This window comes from Felis catus, chromosome D3 (assembly GCF_018350175.1).
Source record: "Felis catus isolate Fca126 chromosome D3, F.catus_Fca126_mat1.0, whole genome shotgun sequence".
NCBI lineage: Eukaryota > Metazoa > Chordata > Mammalia > Carnivora > Felidae > Felis > Felis catus.
This window is the reverse complement of record NC_058379.1, coordinates 3,411,630-3,432,596: the sequence shown is the minus strand read 5'-3', so window position 1 is coordinate 3,432,596 and position 20,967 is coordinate 3,411,630. Positions and strand designations below refer to the sequence as shown.

Here is a 20,967-nt window from a genome sequence, read left to right as displayed (position 1 = left end):
ACGTTCGTTGAATGACGAGCACGCCTCATGCTATCCCCCGGTTGGTTTTCTGTGTGTGAGATTCTGTTAGGACAAAGATTGATGTCTTACCCCTTCAACGGTAAATAAGAACATGAGTGAGCTTACTGGGCTCGTCAGTAAAGAACAGGATGCTGAGTATCAGTTCGAAGGAAGCCCATCTCAGGCTGGCTTCTAAGCCGCGAAGGGAAAACTCCAGAGACCCCCGCCTTCAGGCGCTGCTGGATCCAGGGGCTCCCTCTCTTTCCTCAGCAGGAACCTGACTTTCAAGCAGGAATTCTGCATCTCTGGGCCGACACAGTGTTTAGAATAGCACTCCCACCGTTCCTTTAAGTACTTAAATGTTTCAGTTATTTTAACAAGGCCTGGCACCCTAACTCCGTCTTCCAGGCAGGACAGCATCGAGGTGAGCACACAGGGCTTCGCTTCAAATCCTGATTCTGGGATTCCTAGCTGTGTGACCTTGGGTAAGGCACTTAACCTCTCTGGGCCTCGTCTCCTTATGTCTGAAACGGGGTAGCAGGAGTACGTAACGCACGGGCCCTTGAAGGTCTATAGGAGTACGTGGCCGTGTGAGACGGGAGGAGACGAGCCACCCGGGCGTTGATTTTCATCCTCCTGGGTCGATAACGCAGGTTCGTGAGGCCAAGATTTCATCTTCCGTTGTAGGGATTTTTTTTTTTCTCCTTTGGCTTTTTTTTAAAGAATTCTCCGTCGTACATTCTCCATTCTCCTCGGGCAGCTCTGTGTCAACGTGTTCTTTCACGGGAGAAAAGTTAAAGACGGTGTCACGAACAACACCTTCGTCTTTTGGTGCATTCTTTCCTTTTTTTTTTTTTTTTTTTTTTGTTTACTTCGCCATCAGGAAAGCATTTTCTACTTTGTGTCCTAAGACTTCTCATTAATATAATCATCCTAAATACTGGTGTAGCCAAACCAGACTGCAGATGGTAACTAGCAGGCAAATGAGACTCATATGTGGGGAAAAATGAGAATGAGTCAATGGGATAGAGCAGAGGTTTTTTTTTTTTTTAATTATCTGTAATTAGTGGGAAAGAAAATACGTAGGCTATATTAAAAATAAGCTCTTTCTTTTTGAGGAAAAAGACCATCATAAAGAACGGGGATGCTGTTCCCTTTTATTGACATGAATTGAGATAATTAGAACTCTCAGGATTAATGTAAGGTTCCATCATAAATAATACCACCATCTGCGATAAATAGATGCCTGTCTCCTTGAATAGACACAGCGAAACATTCTCAAACCATAAGCTATATGAGCACCAAATGCAGCCATTTAAATTCTGCTATAAAGGCTTATATTATGCAATTCTAAATCCCTTCTGATGTTTGATCAATTTTTTTTTTTTTTGCTTCAATTTCCAAGCTGTTTTGGAGGCATAGTAAAAGCCGTGTTTACATTTCGGATCAATGAGCTAAACCTGGTGTATAATTCACATTGTAAAGGGCCCCGAAGAAAACACCAAGAAAGCCATCATCTGCGTGAAACAACCACTCTTAGAAAGGCTTTGCTCCATCAGAAGTCAGCCAATGGTGGCTGCCACTACCTGTTTTTGTACAGTCCCCAAGAAGAATGCGTTTACTTTTTTTCATGGTTTAAGAACATTTTTTAACGTTTATTTATTTTTGAGAGACAGAGCGTGAGCAGGGGAGGGGTGCAGAGAGAGGGAGACGCAGAATCCAAAGCAGGTTCCAGGCTCTGAGCTGTCAGCACAGAGCCCGACGCGGGGCTTGTACCCAAGAACCATGAGATCATGACCTGAGCCGAAGTCAGACGCTTAACCTACTGAGTCACCCAGGCACCCTAAAAACATTTCTTTAAACGGTAATGTGGCTGACATGTGACAGTTCTATGAAATGTCGATTTCAGTGCCCATCAATAAAGTTTTATTGGAACAGGGACACGGTCATGAGTTTCCATTTGTCTCCGGTTGCTTTCATGATACAATAGCAGGGCTGAATGGTTGCAAACAGAGGCCACTAGTCCCATAAAGCCTAAAATATTTACTCGCTAGACCTTGACGGAAAAAGCGGGCCCATCTCGTCTTTTTATGGCGTGCAAAGCCAACACCCTCCATTTGGCCAAAGCCACAGTGTATCATTTTAGAAGCTTTTGGCTGAACAAAAAAACCGATGCACGATGGACATCCTTCGGTTGACCCAACAGGAAGGGGGGCAGGGAGGCAAGATCCAGAAGGTCCAGGTCACGCTCATCAGGATCCGGCGGTCCCTCTTTGTTGTAAAGCCCAATTGCCACATTCCTGTGCTGTGCCCGCCATTGCCGACTCTGTCCCTGGCGATCTCGCTCATAGTTCCGGGATGGACGACCGCGTTATTGGGGACAACCCGGTCCGTCACTTGCTGTTGGAGAGAAAGACATTCGCTTCCCTGATTCTCTCAGAAGGGAGGACGCTTCTTGCCCGGAAGCCGCAGCAAAGCCCTCCTCATCACTTCTTGGTCCCAAGTGGTCCAGGACATGGCTGTCCAACCTCAGCATGGTTCACTTTGAGGCCAGGTGATGATGCTCTGTGGTGGGGCTGTCCTGTGTGTGGAAGATGTTGAGCAGTATCTCTGGCCTCCACCCGCGAGATGGCAGTAACGTTCCCCACCTCAACTACAAGGATCAAAGATGTCCCCAGACATTGTCAAATGCCCCCGGTGTCAGAAGTTGCCCTTATCTGAGAATCACCGGCTCAGGCCTGTGCGTAACTGAACAAGTTACTGGGAACAGGTTTGAAATTCCCCGTTTGTTTTCAACCGGGGATTGGCAAATACGGAATCATGGGCTTTACCCAGTCCCTGCCTGTTTTTGTGTGGCTCGTAGCTAAGAATGGTTTTCACGTTTATAAATGGCTATATAAGCACCTGTGTAGTATTGATTTTGCCTCTTGGCCTGCAAAACCCAAGATATTCATTCTATGGCCCTTCCAAAAAATGTTTACCAACCCCTGATCTCAACCCTCCACCTTTATCCATCATGAAATTAAATTCGCAATCGTGTCACCTATCGAAATACATAACTAAATCACGTCAGCGTGGGGCCGTGTGCTAGGCAGGAAAAACATGAGCGGAGTAATGGTGTCTTAGTAGTAAAATAGTATCTCCGTGCATGTCCTGGAGAGCCAGATAAACCAGTCAGGTGCTTCCTGTGTTTAGAGACCCCGTGGATGTGTCGGCCACAGATGCAGACTGGAGCGGACAGGTTTGGACAACTTGCATTCGCAAGCAGATTGGGCATCGCTGATGTAATTTTCCAAAAGGATAAACACTTCTTCGCTAAGGTTTCATCAATTGAAGTACAATTCGACCCCACTAGTTGCAATACTGGAAAATGCACATTATACAAAATTGTTGCCCACCACCCCCCCCCCCCACCACCACCCCACTGCTTTTTGTAGCCGTTCGAGATAGCTCGGTGCTTCGGGTATTTATGGTAGGTTTCTCACCCTTCTGGATGTCCACCAGAAGTCAGTGCCAGGCCGGGCAGGAGTCTGTCGTGTGGGGCCGTGTCATGCCCTGTAGGACATCTGGCAGAGCTGTCTAAATGCCCGTGGGGACCCACCCTCCGATCCTTGGGATAACCAGAAATGCCTCCAAGGTCCCCCGAATGCCATGTGCGCTGGGCTGAATGGTGCTCCCTCCGAAGACGTCTGTGCCCCAGCCGCCAGGACCTTACCCGGCAGAATGGACCCTGAAGATGTAATGAGCTTAAGGATTTGAGATGCGGGGATTCTCCTGGGCCACCCCGGGGTGCCCGATCATCACCAGGGTCCCTGTGGGAGGGAGGCAGGAGGTCAGAGGCAACAGAAGCCGCAGGCTGCTGACTTTGAGGAGGGAGGAAGGGACCGAGGACCGCGGGCGTCTCTCGGCAGCGGAGAAGGTAAGGAAAGAGAGGAACGCGGCCCTGCCCGCCCCCTCATTTTAGACTTCTGACCCGCAGAACGGCCAAATATTTTTCATCGTTCTCAGCTCCTCGGTTTGTGTCATTTATCACCACAGCAACAGGAAACGAATACACCAGCTCTCAGGGGAGCAGTTCCTTCGAAAGAGCCACAGCTGGAGCCCCAGAGCCCCCTGCGGACTTGGGGTCCACACCACACGCAGGGACACGCGGCCACATGGCCACCGCTATTCGCCAAGCTCGACTTCAGGAAAATATAAGTGCCGTGCAGTTGAAACCTTGCATTTTTAGACTTATGGCTCTACCTAGTAAATGTTTTCCTCCGTGCGTGCGTACCCAAGGCACCATTCTCACACTGAGTCAGAGTTTCCAAGTGTTTAGAGAATTCGTCTTTGAAAGGCATATGCTCTCCTGGGGCCGGGGGAGCGATGGAGTCACACGTCAGGGTGATTATGGAGCTCTCCCCGAGAAAGGGGGGGGTGTCCCCCCAGGGGCTCAGAAGGGGGAGAGGGGTACCTGCTCGTTTGAAGGAGAGCTTCTCTGTTCCGAAATTGCAAAGCACACTATGTAATTTCAGCAAAGGATATTCAGGGGCCTTGTTCAGGAGAGGCACTGAAATAAAATAATCCATTTATCAAGGTGCCTTTTGTTTCAAGAAAAGAGAAACAACGCACCACATTTAGCAGAGAGAGACATTCCGTGTCTGGAGAATGTTAATAAATCACGAGCCCAGGAGAGGAGGAAACCTCAGAGTACTCCCGCCGGCTCGTGTTTCAAGTAAGCAGCGGTGGCTTGGAAGGGAAATCCTATCAGGGTTTTCCTGCAGGCAACGGGGACAGGTAGGCTCTGTGTCCCGGGGGGTCTGACCCCAGGCAGCGGCGCCTGGGGCCCAGCGGCCCCCCCTGGACTCACGGAAGGGTCCGCCGTGCGTGCCGCACGCAGAGGTCGTCGTGCCTCTTCTCGTCTCTGTGACCTTGTAACCTCTCAGCACGGTTGGAATAATGGTCCTGCTCAGCATGCTAAGAATGATAGTAATGACAAGAGCAAAACACTCTCTCTAGGTGTTGAGCGTATTCTGGGGTATTTTGCTTCTTGGTTGTGAGCGGACTCCCCTTGTGGAAATGAGGGTTCTGGAGCTCGGAGGTTTAAGGTGTATATGCCGTGTATATACACAGGTAGGGCTATCACATCGTGCAGCAGGGCTTCCTTGGGTTTGGTCTGACCTCAGGAACGGCCTTCCGCCACAAGCGTGCCTGTCCTCTCCCGGATTGACGCGGGTCTGGCCAGAATCCTTCCTCTGTCTCTTTTGTGCCTTTGGTGAAGCCCTGAACGCCTCGCGTGCGAATCGAGTTAGCTTACGCTCTCCCAGCCTCAGCTTGACTGACATTCCAGGACTGGATGGATCTTTCTGGAAGGGGACTGTCCTGTTGACATCACTGGCCTCCAGCCCGTCGATGCCGGGAGCATCCCCTTCTCCCGGTTGAGAGAGTCAGGAATGTTCCCAGGCATTACCAGGTCCCTGTCGGAGACAAAACCACCCTTCGTTGGGAACCCGTTGTGCAGCCTCAGACAGGACCACTGATGTTTTTTCTTAGAGCTCAAATACGCTAACTTTCCTGGGTGTTTGCTTCCCTCGGGGCAAAATGAGCACATATCCACTTCTTTTTGTCTCTCAGACAATGCTTTTAAAATCAAATAGCAAACCCAACACAGGGTAAACCCGGCCCGTCTGGAGAGTCTTTGAAACGCTCATGTGCCATGTTTTATGTTCTCCAGCTGAACAGGAAAGCAGGACCTAGGATTTTTACCAAGTACCCGAGGCACGTCCACTGCTTACTCCGTTCACAGCAAACCCTGGCCCCAACCCATGCCCCTAGACCGCCTTCTTGCTCCTCCCGTGCCGAGGCCCCGAGCCTCTCCTGCTGGGATCCTCTCTTCATGCCCCCTCCCGGGGGGGTCCTGTCTCCCATCTGGCCGACTTTCATGTCCCAGCCCAGGGAGAATCAGCTCCGAAGAATCCTCTCCAGTCAACACATCCACAAATGAGCATCGTGATGAAGGCGGTGTGCGTCCTGTTGGCCGAAAGGGTCATTTCCCCCCGTGTTATTGTGTCTGGGTGCAAGTGACACGGACCTCTCCTGTGTTCGCTATCTTAGAATCTCAAAAACCCAATTTCCGGCAGCAGCTGTCCCGTAGAGTTCTCCAATGAACACCTGATGGAGTGTTCCAATATCCCCAACACCGACAGGCAACACAGATAAAGAAAATGGATCAACAGGAAGGGAGACAGCAAATGAACGTGCCGTCAACCAGGAGGACAGATAAAAAGGTGCCACCATCAACTGCTCCCTTGTCCCCCTCTCTATGGCCTTAGAGAACCAGCATCGGACTTTTCCAGGGTTACTGTTTCAGATCAAGGCAAATTACCGAATCATCCTATCTCTCTGGGAGACGTGGGAACAGGTGAACCAGAAGGCGGGGGTGGATGTTTGTGCTCAATGGGTCACGGTGGCCATGGAATAGTTTCCTTGCCCTCGGCAGATCGAGGGTCGGGAGACAGATAGAGGGAAGGCTGGCAGTCCCCTCTGCTTCCTTAATCTGTTGGGTCGGGGTCCCCAAAACGTGAGATGAGTTTGGGTGATGGACAGGGTCGCAGCGTGGGAGGACGCCCGTGGTTGATTTTGGGGGGCACGGGGACACAGTGTGAAGTCACCCGAGTCTCACAAATGAGAAAGCAATTCCCTTTTCAGTTCTGTTTGGATTATTCTAATTCCATCAAGGAGAAAGTCTCATTTTGGTGCCCTGTGTCTTTAGCACCTCACACTCAATAACCTCCCCACTTCACAAAGAAAGGGCAAGTGTTAGGCTCAGAGCCATAGACTGGCAACAGTTGGGAGCATTGGGTCCACTGGGATTATCTAAACAAATGTATGAATTAATTGCCTGATGCTTGATTAAGTATTTACTCTAATAAGTTATCGATAAAATCATCGATTAAGTTGTAGTGCGTAACTACACGGCTGATGTCATGGACGTGTTATCGGAGTGTCCGAAGCTTAGGAAACACCATCTTCGGTTTGAATATTGTGTGTGCAGGGAGCTGTTCCTGGCCATCATGGGCGTACATATGCTCAATAGATTCTTGTTTTTGAAGACTTCCTATTTTTAGATCAGGTTTAGGTTCACGGCAAAATTGAGGAGAAAGTACAAAGAGTTCCCATGTACCCAGAGTCCCTCGTTTACGTTAGGGTTCACTCTTGGGTTGTACCTTCTGTAGGTTTGGACAAATGTGTAATGACATGTGTCTAGTGTTGCAGTATCATACAGAGTATTTTCACTGCTCTTAAAAAATTCTCTCTGTCGTATTCATTGGCTGAAGTAAGTCATGTGGCAACGTAGATGCAAGGAGTGGGCCAAGAGACTCTTCTTCTTGAAGGGAGGGCTGCAGGGCCACATGCGAAAGGTATAGATACAGGAGGAGAACTGGGGCCATTTTTAATTGCTGCACACAACTACTGTTATGTCCCAAATGTTTGGCTCTATCTACCTACTCATCTATCTACTTCCTATGCACCCATCCATCCGTCCATCCATTCACATTGCTGTCCATTCATCCATCAATCCACCCATCTGTCCATCCATCCACCCACCTGTTCGTCCATCCATCCATCCATCCATCCATCCATCCATCCATCCATCCACCCATCTGTTTGTCCATCCATCCATCCGTCCATCCATCCATCCATCCATCAATCCACCCATCTGTCCATCCATCCACCCACCTGTTCGTCCATCCATCCATCCATCCATCCATCCATCCATCCATCCATCCATGGAAACTGAAGCTCCCAGAATGTGAGAACTTGCTCAAGATCCCATGATGGTTCAGTAGGTCAACCCTTGACACCTCTATGGCCAACCTTCATGCCTTTAACCACCGTAATAGACCCACTTCCTTCTTCACGGTGTCTGTCTCTTCTTGCTCACATTAAATCTCTCATGAACTGGAAAATTCGGAACTGCATTTAGCGGGAATGTAAGAGCGAGGCGCTTTTTCCTCCACCAGAAAGGTAAGGAGTGACCTACTTAAATAACAGAGAATCCCGAGAGAGAAGACAGCTAGACAGCACGCCCACTCCAGCTTTACTTTATAGAAAACAAAGTCAGCATTTACAAAAAAACAAAAGGTCCTATTTTAGGCTTTGTTGGGCATGGAAAATCCACAAAAACGTGGAAAAAAAGGAATCCCTACCTGCAGACAGAGTGAAAAACGAGGAGAAGGCTTCGTGGTGGCGCTTTCTTTGGCGGGGAGCACCCAGCACGCACGGGCTTAGCATCCTGCTCCGCTCCTTCGGAGAGCCTGCAGCCCCCTTCGCCCCAAACAAATCGGCCTCCAAATCTCCACGCTTCGGGGCTTCAGGGCGTTTTCGGAGAGGGATGGGCACCCGAGAATAAAACATCTGATGCGGCGGTTCAGCTCGGGTTTTATAAAGTGTTGCAGGTAGCTTAAATAGTCCATGGATCGTTTAAGGACACGGAACCAGAACTCTTTCTGGGATGTCCGACGCTGGCAGGGCCTTTTGAGGGCGATTTAACCCGGTTCTGGAATGGAGAGGAGAGAGGAGAGAGAGGGCTGTTGCCCTTGTTACTGGTGGTGTCAGCTCACAGTCTCCGGCCAAGAGCAGGAGAGGACGCCGACTCTTTGAAAAGCCGTCTTGACAACCCAGCCCTTTTGGCCTCGGTGCCACCGAGGGCAGCTTTGATCGGCCAGCCGGTGTCCCTGCCGGGGGAGGATTAGGGGGGCTGCAGAGCTGAGAGGCACAGGCCGCCCCATGTGCTGGATGGGCTGTGCCTGCCGCGGTCAGGAGGAAGGCCAGCGGGGGAGAGAACACTCCCCTCTTCCTCAGTATAGGAACGGGGGGCCGCGTCTGCGTTGGGCTGGTTTTCAAAGACAAGGGCAAGGCCGCGGGCCTCGGGGGGCCTCGCAAAGTCAGCCACTGGGCGCTTGAACCTCCTAGTCGTGTGTGTAGTGAGTTTTCGTGAGCCACCCACGGTGCAAGTACGAGCCAGGGGGCACCTCTAGAGAGGAGAACCTTCAAACGGCAAGGCGTCTGCTGGCCGTATTACAGGCCATGCCTGCGGGGGACAGAGAAGGGCGGGCAGGCGGGGGTGATGCTCTCTCCTGTCTCAGCGCCGAGCTCCCGCCCCCGGTGGGGACTCACTGGGCTGCAGACACCAGTCGGGGCTTTCCAACTCGGATGCACCTGGAGGTCAAGCAGGTGACTTAACTGAGCCCCGTGGCCTGCTGAGTGTCTCGCCCACTTGTTGCCACGTCCTCCCATGTGTAAGGGGAAGCTGGAAACCCAGATGCCTCCCAGCCGTTAAAGATGGTTCCCATTCTTAGGGATTCTTTAAAACGCTCCGGGCAAGGGGCTCCTGGGGGGCTCAGTCGCTGAAGCGTCCGGCTTCGGCTCAGGTCATGATCTCACGGTCCGTGGGTTCGAGCCCCGTATCGGGCTCTGTGCTGGCAGCTCGGAGCCTGGAGCTGCTTCCAATTCTGTGTTTCTCTCTCTGCCCCTCCCCAGCTTGTGCCCTGTCTGTCTCTCTCTCTCTCAAAAATAAATAAACATTAAAAAAAATTTTTTAAATACTGTGGGCAAAACAAAGCCCATCGCCAGGCTGGGTAGGAGGCCATAAGTGAGCAGTTTGCAAGATCGCCCCATTTGCCCTTTTTTTTTTTTCCTGTTTTGACTTTATGAACTTTTTTGTTCTGCAAAACATTTAAACAATCCTTTACACAGGCAAGTTATCACTTTGTTGAAAATTGCATTTGGATCTGGAGTCAGAATTAGAAAGCGTTCCCTACACTCAGCTCATAAAGGAATTCACCCATTGTTTTTAGTACTGAAAAAAAATTTATTTCCTTTTATCTAGATCACTGATTTACATGAACTTTATTCGTGGGTATGGTGTGAGATATGGATCTAATGTTGTCTTTTGTCTCAGGTGGCTAGCCAGTTGTCCCAGAACCATTTATTAAAGTGTCTCTCTTTGGGGCGCCTGGGTGGCTCAGTCAGTTAAGCATCTGACTCTTGATTTCAACTCAGGTCTTGATCTCACAGTTTGTGAGCTTGAGCCCTGCATCAGGCTCTGCACAGACGGCTTGGAGCCTGCTTGGGATTTTCTCTCTCTCGCTCTGCCCCTCCCTGTTCTCTCTCTCTCTCTCTTTCCGGTGCAAAATAAATAAACATTAAAAAAGCAAAAACAGAGGTCTCTTTTCGCCTCACGATTTGGGTACTGCCTTTATCACACGCTAAATTTCCAGATGCACCCGAGTTCTTTTATGGACCCCTCGGTTCCACTGGTCCGTTTCTCTGTTCACGTATCCCTGCCATTAAATGTTTTAAACTCATGCAGACCATTAATAAACATCCTGACTCTACACCCACAGGTATCCTGCCAGCTTTTTGTCACATGGACATAGGAGATCGTCACTGCTGAATCGTTCCCAGGGAACAAAAATCTAGAGCTCCAGGCTCCAGTATATACTTGGCATAGCGCACAGTCCTTTACTGGCTGATCCCGGGAGGACCGTGAAAACGCTGGCCACGTGGGCTTTGGAATGTTCCTCCTCGTTTCTGAGTTGCTTGTGGGCCTGCTGTGTTCCTAGGAGTCCGGTAATGACCCCTTCTCTGTCTTTTTTTCTTGTCTCCCGTTGCCCCCGCAGTGATCGAGGGCCGCGGGGTCACCGACGACGTGCATAGGTTCTCCTCGCGGCCGCCCTACCTGCCCGTGAGCTACCACATCCTGGGGGCCGAGACCGCCTTCTTCCTGAAGGAGGCCAGCCAGGACGCCCTGCACAACTCCAGCCTGCGCACGAGAGTCGAGTCCTTCTTCACGTACAAGGCCACGAGGCCCCCGGCGCTCAACGCCAGCTACGGGCCCTTCTCCGTGCAGAAGGTGGTGCCCCTGGACCTGATGGTCCCTTCCAACCTGCTGGGGCCGGCCAGCAAGTTCGGCCTCAACTGGAAGCTGAGGGCGCACATCGTGCGGGACAAGGTGTACCTGAGCCGCCCCAAGGTGCAGGTGCTTTTCCATCTGCTGGGCCGGGACTGGGCGGCGCGGAGCCCGGGCGAGAGACTGCCCTGCCTGCGGGTGTTCGCCTTCCGGGAGACCCGGGAGGTGCGGGCCGGCTGCCGGCTGCAGGGGGCCCTGGGGCTGTGCGTGGCCGAGCTGGAGCTGCTGGCCGGCTGGTTCGGGCCCCCCACCGTGCTGGCCGGGAGGAAGAAGGCGCCGGGGCCGCCCGAGGGGAGCCCCGTGGAGCTCTACTATGCCGTGCAGCCGGGGGATGGGCGCGGGGACTGTGCCGGCGGCGGGGACGCCAGGAAGGGCAACTCCATCCGGCCGGGGAGGGACGGGCCGGAGGAGGCCGTGCCCCGCCTGCAGAGGATCGGGAGCGTCAGCCTCTACCGGGCCCAGGACAGCGCCCAGCTCCGCGAGCTGCGTCTGGACAGCAACGTGGCCATCTGGCTGCCCTCCCAGCCCGTGAAACAAGGAGACGTGGTCACTGCCTACGTCAGCGTCGCCAACAACTCCACCGTGGACCTCTTCATCCTGAGGTAGGTGCCCCGCCTGGCCCGCGGCAGCCTGGGCCCTTGGCCCCCTGCGGGGACCCTCTGGCTTCGCGGTGAAGCCACGTTCTCGTGCATGCGGCCCCCCACGTGCATTCGGCAGCCCCTCTTACGTCGTGGGTGAGGGGGCGGGGGGATGGGGGCCAGAAACCGCTTCCGAAGGAAACAAGTGGGAAGGAATCGCTCTTCTTTGACCTTGAGTTGCCATCGAACTTGGAGGAGAAGGATGTGATGTTTCTTTCGCTTGAGTTCCTTTGCAGATACGCAGACAGCACTTGTGTGACGGAGACCGTCAGGTCCCAGGGCCCGAGAAACGACCTAGGGTTTTTGATGCTCCGTTTTGGGCGTGCGTGGGAAAAAGGGCAAGGACACGCCCTTTATAAAAAAATCCTTGAGGTTCAGTGCTGCCAAGTCGGGGCTGGGGAAGCCTCAGTTCCTGAGCCCAGGTTAGCGGTGATTAAAGGAGAAATCGCCACACGGAGGTGTTGCGTCTTCTAAAAAAAGAGAGAACAGAAAGTCAGTTGAAGCAACAGAAGAACCCGGCTGCCGTCACCGCAGCTGCTCAGCAGGTGGCTCAGGTTCTAATAGGGTTTCTCTGTGACTCTGTGTGACAATTCCGAGTTCGGTACAGGAGCGTCTGTTATCTGAGGATTATTCATACTGGGGAAAAGCCACTTACGGCAAATCCTCTTAAAATGCGGACCCGGATTTCATAATAATGAGAAAATATTTGATTGAGATTTGTTTAAAAGATAACGATGATAAGAATCGCTTCCCTCCCCCCACCCCCTTTCTAGTTAAGAAGGTCTTGGGTTATACTTACAGCTGCGCTGTGGTTCTTTTTAGAATAAAAAAAAAATCACACTTGGAAGGAGTTGCTCGGGAAAAGTATCTGCAGAATAGAATGGTGGCATTTTATCGCATTTTTCTTTTGGTTTAAGTTTTGTCATTTACCTTGAAGAATGGTCATTTTCAAAGGCTGTGTTTGTGTTTGTTTTCATAAGATGCCCTCAGAGGTTTCAAGATGTGTCTCCAGGCATTGTCTTCATCCCCCGGGATTCAGATAATTCTCCTCTAAAGCAGCTGTCTTGTCATTGTCCTTGTAATCGTTTTCTTTCAATTTTTAAGTGGGCTGATTGTATCCGCTCTCCCCTTGCGTTCTTGGAAGTGATCGAGGGCCTCTACAACAGGGCTGTGAAATCCCAAGTCTTTTACAAGATACCAAGTTTGCCCTGCGGGGATTCCCAGTGCGGCTACACTGTCAGCCTCGGTGGTCAGCCAGACCCCCACTGACTGTGTGTGAGAGAGGACGGACACACCTCCCTGTCAGGGCACCGGTGACTTCACGGCAATGTCAACCTTACAACCTCGGGCCAGGATAGCAAATATTGAGATAAGAGGATCAGGGTTTGCTTCCTCCCGTCTTTGATGGGAAAGATACAGGGAAGGTGTGAGTTTTGTTCTTCCTGAGTTCCTTAGCATGCTCGGGTTCCAGATCGTTTCATTCTAAATAAAATAAATACATGCGGCCCTGGCTTTGGAACGTAGGTGCACAAGACGGGACCAACGGCACCAGTGGTGAGGAGCCAGCACAGTTCTGAGCCCAAGTGTTCTGCTTCCCGGGTTGTGCCAGCTCCCTGTGCCTCTGTCCCCTCATGTCTACATCAGATGCCATCGTAGCCTATCCTGTTCTACAGGGGAGGCCCCTGAGGGCCAGTATTTGTTCGTTAAGGCTTGTAACAGTGCCTGGCACGTAAAAGGTGCGTATATGAGGGCTGTGTTTGGACATCCGTCAAAACTTGCAGAAGTGCCGAATTCTGTTTCAGCAGTAAAAGGACATCACCGTGCCTTGCGTGAAACTGCAGCTGCTGGCTCTGTTCTCGACGTCCTATTGATTCCCGCTTCACCGTGACTTTCTTTGAAGAGCAAAACTATTTTGTTTTTTGGTTTTGGGGTTGTTTTTTTTTTTTTTTAATAACGACAAGCCCTTTGGAGCACAGAGGGCAGTGATGGCGGGCGGGGTCCAGGGCTGGACGCTGCGTAATGCCGTGAAGTGCGGCAGCCTTGTTTCTGCCTTCCTGATCTTTCCAACCCCAGACCAGAGTCCTGGGGGAGAGGCGGGAATGACTCCCAGACGGGAGGCCCGAAGGATGTGGCTCCCATGACCGATGGGCAGACTGTGCAAGAAGCAGGCTTTCCCTTTCTAGATAATATATTTCATTTAAAGAAATTGTGTTTGGGGCGCCTGGGTGGCGCAGTCGGTTAAGCGTCCGACTTCAGCCAGGTCGCAATCTCGCGGTCCGTGAGTTCGAGCCCCACATCAGGCTCTGGGCTGATGGCTCAGAGCCTGGAGCCTGTTTCTGATTCTGTGTCTCCCTCTCTCTCTGCCCCTCCCCCGTTCATGCTCTGTCTCTCTCTGTCCCAAAAATAAATAAACGTTGAAAAAAAAATTAAAATAAATAAATAAATAAATAAATTGTGTTTAAGTTTATTTATTTTTTTTTTTTGAGAGAGAAAGAGAGAGAGAGAATCCCAAGCAGGTTCTGAGCTGTCAGCACAGAGCCCAACACAGGGTTCAAACCCACAAACCGCGAGATCATCACCTGAGCCGAGGCTGGATGCTTAACCAACCGAGCTACTCGGGCGCCCCTATTTATTTATTTTGAGGGCAAGAAAGCAAGCTTGTGTGAGCAGAGGAGGGATGGAGAGAGAGAGAGAGAGAGAGAGAGAGAGAGAACCCCAAGCAGGATCTGCACTGTCAGTGTGGAGCCTAAGTGGGGCTCCAACCCACAACCTTGGGGTCATGATCTGAGCCAAAATCAAGAGTCTGATGCTCAACTGACTGAGCCACCCAGGTGCCTCCAAAATAATTTTCCTGTTTAAATACATTGTTCCAAGGATAGAAATACAGTAAGAGAACAGGAGGGGACCCACACAGATGCGGCAGGAACAGTGAGTCTGCCCCTTCCTCCCCGCCAGGGCGCGTGCTCACGGGAACCCACACCCAGCTGCCCTCCACCCTTCCCTCCCACAGGAGAAACCCATCTTGCCCGTCACTGTTACCTTTCTCCTCAGAAATTCCGGGGCCCTGAGGAGTCGTTGAAAAGCCTCTCCTGACTCTGAAATCCCCCCTCATTCTCCCCTGTCATCTTTCACCATGGCTTTGACGACAAGGCTGTATTTGGAGACATCCAGGACTTTTTGGGAATCGTTACAGGGCCACTACCCTGTATTGGAACCCGGCCTGGGCCTCCTTTCTAAGACCATTTTCACGAATGAGACCCTCTTCCATAGGCAAAAAGCAGCAGCCTCCTTTTCACTGGAGACTTCATGAATTTGATAAAAAGGTAACCCCAGTTTTATGATCAAAGTCAAGACGTGGAAAGTTGAAGCGTTGTGTCCTTTAGTCGTAACGTTATTTGGAAAACCTACCTGAGAACGTGACAAAGAATGATCACCACCATAAATGAAGCACGCATAACCAGAGGTGTTTCATAGACACATCTAAGTGTGTCTGCCCAGTGGGCAAGGCCCCTTGGTCCCTTGTCACACGTCGAACCACAGAGCAAACGTATATGGAATTCATGCAAAACCAAATACCTGATGTCAAGCTTGTATCACATATGTTCCTTTCCGTGGATGTTCTCCTTCACGACTGATGGAGACTTCTTGATCAATGTCAAGATTCCTTATAGCGGGCGGAGGCGTTGTTCCCTATTCTGGGGACTTCCAAAATACATTGACGGTTGGAGTCATCGGTCCTGAAAATTCCCGTTGCCGTCCCCACGTGCCTGAATGTTCCGGAAGCTCTCGGGATGCTCATTCCCGACCACTGCTTCCTCAAAGCCCCGTGTTACATGAGGTTTACAGTTTCTTCCTGTGTTGGGATCAATGTTCGCTTTACCTCCGTGGGTCCGGACCTTGCAGGTCATTAAAGGGCTGAGCAGGGAAGGCCACTGCCCCTTGGCCTTGTCACTGAGCAACGAAATTGATACCTGCAGATGCCAAAGAGGTGGCCCGTTGTCCGCTGCGGCTGGGACAGGCTTGCTTCCTTGTGTCCAAAGTTCAGGAAAACAAAAACCAGAAGTAAAACCGATGAATCCCTGAAGTCATAGTCAGCAAACGTTTACTGTGAACACACCGGAAGGACACTGCACACCGGGAGCCCTCCAGCCAAAACATGGAATGAGGCTTGAGTGGGGTGTATGTTAGAAAGCAGTTCCCAGAAGGGCACCTGGGGGGCTCAGTCGGTCGAGCGTCCGACTTCGGCTCAGGTCACGATCTCGCAGTCCGTGGGTTCGAGCCCCGCGTCGGGCTCTGTGCTGACGGCTCGGAGCCTGGAGCTGCTTCGGATTCCGTGTCTCCCTCTCTCTCTGTTTCTCCCCCACTTGTGATCTGTGTCTCCCTCTCTCTCTCTGCCCCTCCCCTGCTAGCACTGTCTCTCTCAAAATAAATAAACATTTAAATTTTTTTTTTTTTAAAGAAAAGAAAAGGGAAGGGGAGGGAGCAGTTCCCAGAGCCTGGAGGCACGGACTGTTTCTTCTTCACAGGCGTTGGTTACAATATTAGGATTTTCTTAAATGGAAGGAAATGGGTTACTGGTTACCTCCTCTCCATTTGGGGGAACAGTTTAAATCTTGCTTATGGTTTCCAGAGGCATAAGCAAGCAATGACACAGGTCAGGGTGGCCTCGCCTGTCTTGCCAAACAAGCTCACCGAAAAGCTTTGCTTATGTGACCCACCTGGGTTTGTCGGCTCAGGGAGTTCCCAAGGCTGGTCTCTGCTAGTGTGTGGTTTTAATACACCCCCACCGCTTTGGGTCAGCAGAGTGTGAGCAGCTCGCCTGGTGTGACCGTCACATCACCGCTGGTGCGGCGTCCAGGCTGAGGACCCCCACGTTTGCTGCTCCAACGTTTGCCATCATGCACGCGGGCAGGCAGACTGTTGAGTTCCTTCAGGCGTCCGGTCCTGATGGACATGGATTGATGTGTGAGTGACCGCCAAGGGGCATCTAAGACCTTGGGGAGGAGACAGAGGTCAATAGGATGACCAGAGAGTAAAACAGTCCCCCAGAGCAGAGGTTCCCAGAAGCCAAGACTTAGCCAACTGAGCAACTCAAATGGGTTGTAATCAGATTCAAGTTCTACCGGTCGAGGTCAATCCACATTATTTTCCCGGTGATTTCACACAGGTGCAAGGTGATGTGTTAGCGACCGCCTGTCCTCACGCTCGCTTGGGACGAGATGGCCGTGAGCGTGTTTCATTTCAGGAGGTGGTGCTGCACGTGGGCTCTCCCCTGAACCAGGACTCTGAGCCCCCGGGAGCGATCGCTAATTTAATAAGGAGGCATCTCTTTGGAAATAAAAGAATACGAAGGTGGATAATCCGAGCAGGTGATAAGCAGTCTAGATCTGAGCTGGAAGCTCTTCGGAGGGTGGGGTTTCAGTCCCAGGGGTTTTCCCGGTTTGCGGGTTGACCCTTTGATGATGTGAACCTCGCGGCCTGTCGCGGCGGGCACGAAGGTCGTCCCCACGAGTTCCATCGCGGTGGTTTCTCTGACGTTTACAGGTAGATCACAAAACCCGAGAGACCACGGACAGTGAGGATCTGATCACGGTACGCTGTAGTTTTCCCCTGAAATACCATTTTTCTAGTCGTTTCAAAGATACAGTGAAACTCATTTGTTTATATATAAAAAAAAGGCTAATTAAATGTGGATTATTAATGTAAATGTGGTCAGAATACTGATTCTGTGCATATTCCCCAGAATGACATTTTAGTAACAAGCTGTGGTCAGATCCAAAGGGCCTCACCCGCTCCCTAAAGTCAACCTCAGTTCTTAAAACTGTCTGGTAATAAGGAACATCAGACCTTTAAAGTGTCTTTATGCTAAGAAGCCAAGCTAAGATCTTGTCTAATTGTCACTCATTACAAAGAGAACAGATCCTCGTTGAGCTCATACGAGTACATGTGTTATCGGGAAAATGAGACTATTTCATAAGGGTTTCTGAATTCCGGGGCAATCAGGTGGGGAGAAAGAGACGAATGTTTCCGTCTTTGTTTACAGTCATACGCTTTGTCAAATTGCTGTGAGTTACAAACGTCTGAAGAGAGAGGAGGAAAGGGCTTCCTTCACTCGGCAAAACAAAATAGTAAAGAACCAGCGATGTTTGTCAAGTTATCAGAAGAAGCCTGTGTTCTGGAGGTCAGGTTGGGTCTTTGGAGACGAGGGACTTTGGCCTGTGGGAGAATCGAGCGTAGAGCGGGGCGTCTCTGTGACACAAGATGTACCAACGGTGACGGTGAAAGATCTGGAGAGTTCCCCCTGTGTCTAGACTTCTGTGGGCCTCGGCTTGTCACCCTGTGTCCTGCCAGCCCGTGACCAGCCAGCGGGCTGTCCTCCGGGGTGGCCGCCCTCTGTCCCGGCCGCCACGGCACAGGAGCACGGTTAGGAATCTCGGCGTCTCCTTTTCTGCTCGTTCATCCGGACCTTGTGTGTTTCTCCAGAGTTACTGACAAGGGAGCAGTAAGTCTCGGGTCCGCTTTGCCCTTTCTGGGTGGGTTTCGCGAGCCGGCACCGATAACGGAGCCTTCGGGGCATCAACCCGAAGAGATGATGTTTTTCTTTTTTGAGTAAAACACGGCGAGGTAAGGAGGTAGTCTTCCCAGAAGTAAAAATGGGAGCAGAGGACAGACCCTGTGTGCCGTGCAGCTCCGTTAATGGCCCGTGCTTTGGTGAGGCCGGATCACAGATCAGGGAGCAGGGGAGGTGTCCTCAGCGGATGGCACAGGGATGCGGGGCTCCTGACTCATGAGCTCTGTCCCGATTTGACGGGTGGATGTGTGCTGGGCATCCTTGTTAACCACCGACGTCCCCCCAACCAAATCAACGCATGTCGCCTACACTTAACAGCTCCTCTGTGTTTCCAGCATCTTCCGTAAATAAATCAAAAGGGTAAAGGCGGGGGTGGTGGGGGGAGGCAGGGAAGAAGCTTTTAAGGAGATGAGCCAAAGGGACTTAGTATGCAGGGATGTCGGGGGGAGAGAATTATTTCTGCAAACGGGATGAGATCTGTCAGCAGACTCAGTCCTAGATCCTAAATGTGTCGGGGGGGGGCGTGCAGGTCGCGTCACAGGCTGGCTGTCCCCTCCTCTGACCTTTGACAGGCAGACCTGGTTCCCAGCCAGCCCCGGAGGCAAAGGGCCCGGGGCTGGGCTCCCGCTGGTGGGTAGCTGGTGGGGGATTCATGGAGCGTGTCTTTCCTGCTAGACTGAGCCACTCGGGGAGCTCTGCTGTGTCGTCTGCTTACACAAATACACAGAACACACAGATGCCCACAGCAGCATTTTTCGTAACAGCCAACGCGTGGAAACCACCCCAATGCCCAGCGGCCGACGGATGAGCAAACTGCGATCTATCCACGCAGTGGACTGTCACGTGCAGAGGACAGAACGAACTAATGGTTTGGGCCACAGCGGGGATGGACTGGAAACCACGGTGCTTGAGCGGAAGAAGCCACCCACGGCGGCCGTCTCTCAAGCCCCTGCACGCGGTGGCGCGGGGACCCGGGTTTGCTGCTTTTCACGAGAAGCTGGAAACGTGGGCTTTAAGCACAGCCTTTGCGTTGATGCGTGTGGACAGGGGACTCGCTTCTCAGCCCCGCCGCGCAGGCCTGGGGACCCGATGGCGACCCTGGGCTGAGCTGTGTCTCCAGATCTAAGTCGTGGCTCCACACAGCAGGTGTATTTGCCTCCCAGGGCTTCTGTAACAAACTACCCCGCCCTGGGGGCTGAAAGGGACGGAAACGTGTTCACACGCAGTTCCGGGGGCAGGAGTCTGAAATCAGCTGGCAGGGCCGCGCCCCCTCTGGGTGAGTGTCCTTTCCCCGTCTCTTCCCCATTCTGCTGGTACTTCTGCTTGTGGCTGCTTTGCTTCCCCCGCTGTGGTCGGTCCCTCTGGGTCCCCTGTGCGGCCGTGCCTCAGTTCCCCTCTCCTTCCCTCGCAAGGACCCCATCCGGACCTCCTGGACTACTCACATCGGCCAAGACCGCTTCCCAGCGAGGCCGCATCCTGGGGTCCCCCGCAGACAGGAAGTCCCACCCACTCCGGAGAGGACAGACCACCCCAGGCATTTTGGAGCCTCCCACTCTGTCCTCCCAGGATCTTCTGAGTTACTACGTGCCCCTCGGCAGCTCCGACCGTAAGCGGAGCTACAGATGGGTGCTGGGCCTTCGCCACGTGGAGAACACCCCTGCTCTGCTCGGTGCACCTGCACCTACATTCTCCAACCCTCCCCCTGGTTACAGACCGCAGCCGGTGCATGCTGCTGTAAGTGAATTTGGGGGAGCTCTCTTTTCTTTCCCCGATGCCTTGTATGTCCAAGGACATGGAAAAGCCTCGCCCCTGGATAATTCGACTCCCCGTTTCCAACTAGGCATCTGTCCCCAGGTCAGGTGGGGCGCTCAGGAGTGACCCGCGGTCCCCAGACTCATCGTCAGGAGGAGACCCCAAAACACAGTCGGGTTTGCACGGGCTACACATTCGGAGCTTGGTGCAGACAGTACGAGAAACTCATTTTCCCACAGTCTGCCTAAAATTCATTTCCCTGTTGAATGTCTCCGAAGGAGAGGTTTGTTTTCATTTTGTTCAGCTTGTCATTTTAAGTGTGTTCTCCTGGAACAGAGAAAAGGAACAATTTTCTTTCTGCTTGGGAAGACGTGAAGAAATAACGTTTCCTGCCCGGGGCCCCCGCCCCGGCTCCCCACAACACATCTGCGTTGCCAGGCAGCCCGGCTTCGGTGAGCCCGTTCGGCTGTTGTACGAAACACAGACTCCGCTTCTCTGAAAGCAGAAAGGAAGGGCCGCCTTCCTGACCCAGACCGGCCGCCTCCGTTGCACCTTCTTTAACCGATTTAAGTTACCGTAGTCTTCAAAAGAAAAGAAAATAATAAAAGGCGTCTTAGTTTTCGAGCTTCCCAGATCACAGCTGTGTCTGTTGCAAATGGCTTAGCACGTGCATAAGGGGACCTGGGACTTGCAGTCCTGTCTACCTGGGCGTGTTTGGGGAGCGGCGGTGGGCTGAGGGGTGAGTGATAATTGCAGAGGGAGCGTGGGGTACTCCAGTGTCCCGGAACACTGGGGTGTTTTTTGTAAAGACATTTATTTTAAAGTAGTCTGTACACCCAACGCGGGACTCGAACTCACAACCTGGAGATCAAGAGTCGCACTCTCAGTTGACTGGTGCCCTCATACTGGGGTATTTTTTTTAATGTTTATTTTTGAGAAAGAGAGACAGAGCACGAGCAGGGGAGGGGCAGAGAGATAGAGGGAGACACAGAATCTGAAGCAGGCTCCGGGCTCTGAGCTGTCAGCACAGAGCCCGACGCGGGGCTCGA

General features: G+C 52.0%; 1 protein-coding gene across 1 annotated transcript in view; it reads left to right on the top strand.

Moving 5' to 3' along the window:
- TMEM132C (transmembrane protein 132C) overlaps positions 1–20,967 on the top strand; it is a 312,101-nt gene that overhangs the window by 95,188 nt on the left and 195,946 nt on the right. Inside the window, exon 2 of the mRNA XM_023241276.2 lies at positions 10,668–11,559. Coding sequence (XP_023097044.2) covers positions 10,668–11,559 — 892 coding nt within the window. The remainder of the gene's footprint in view (positions 1–10,667; positions 11,560–20,967) is intronic.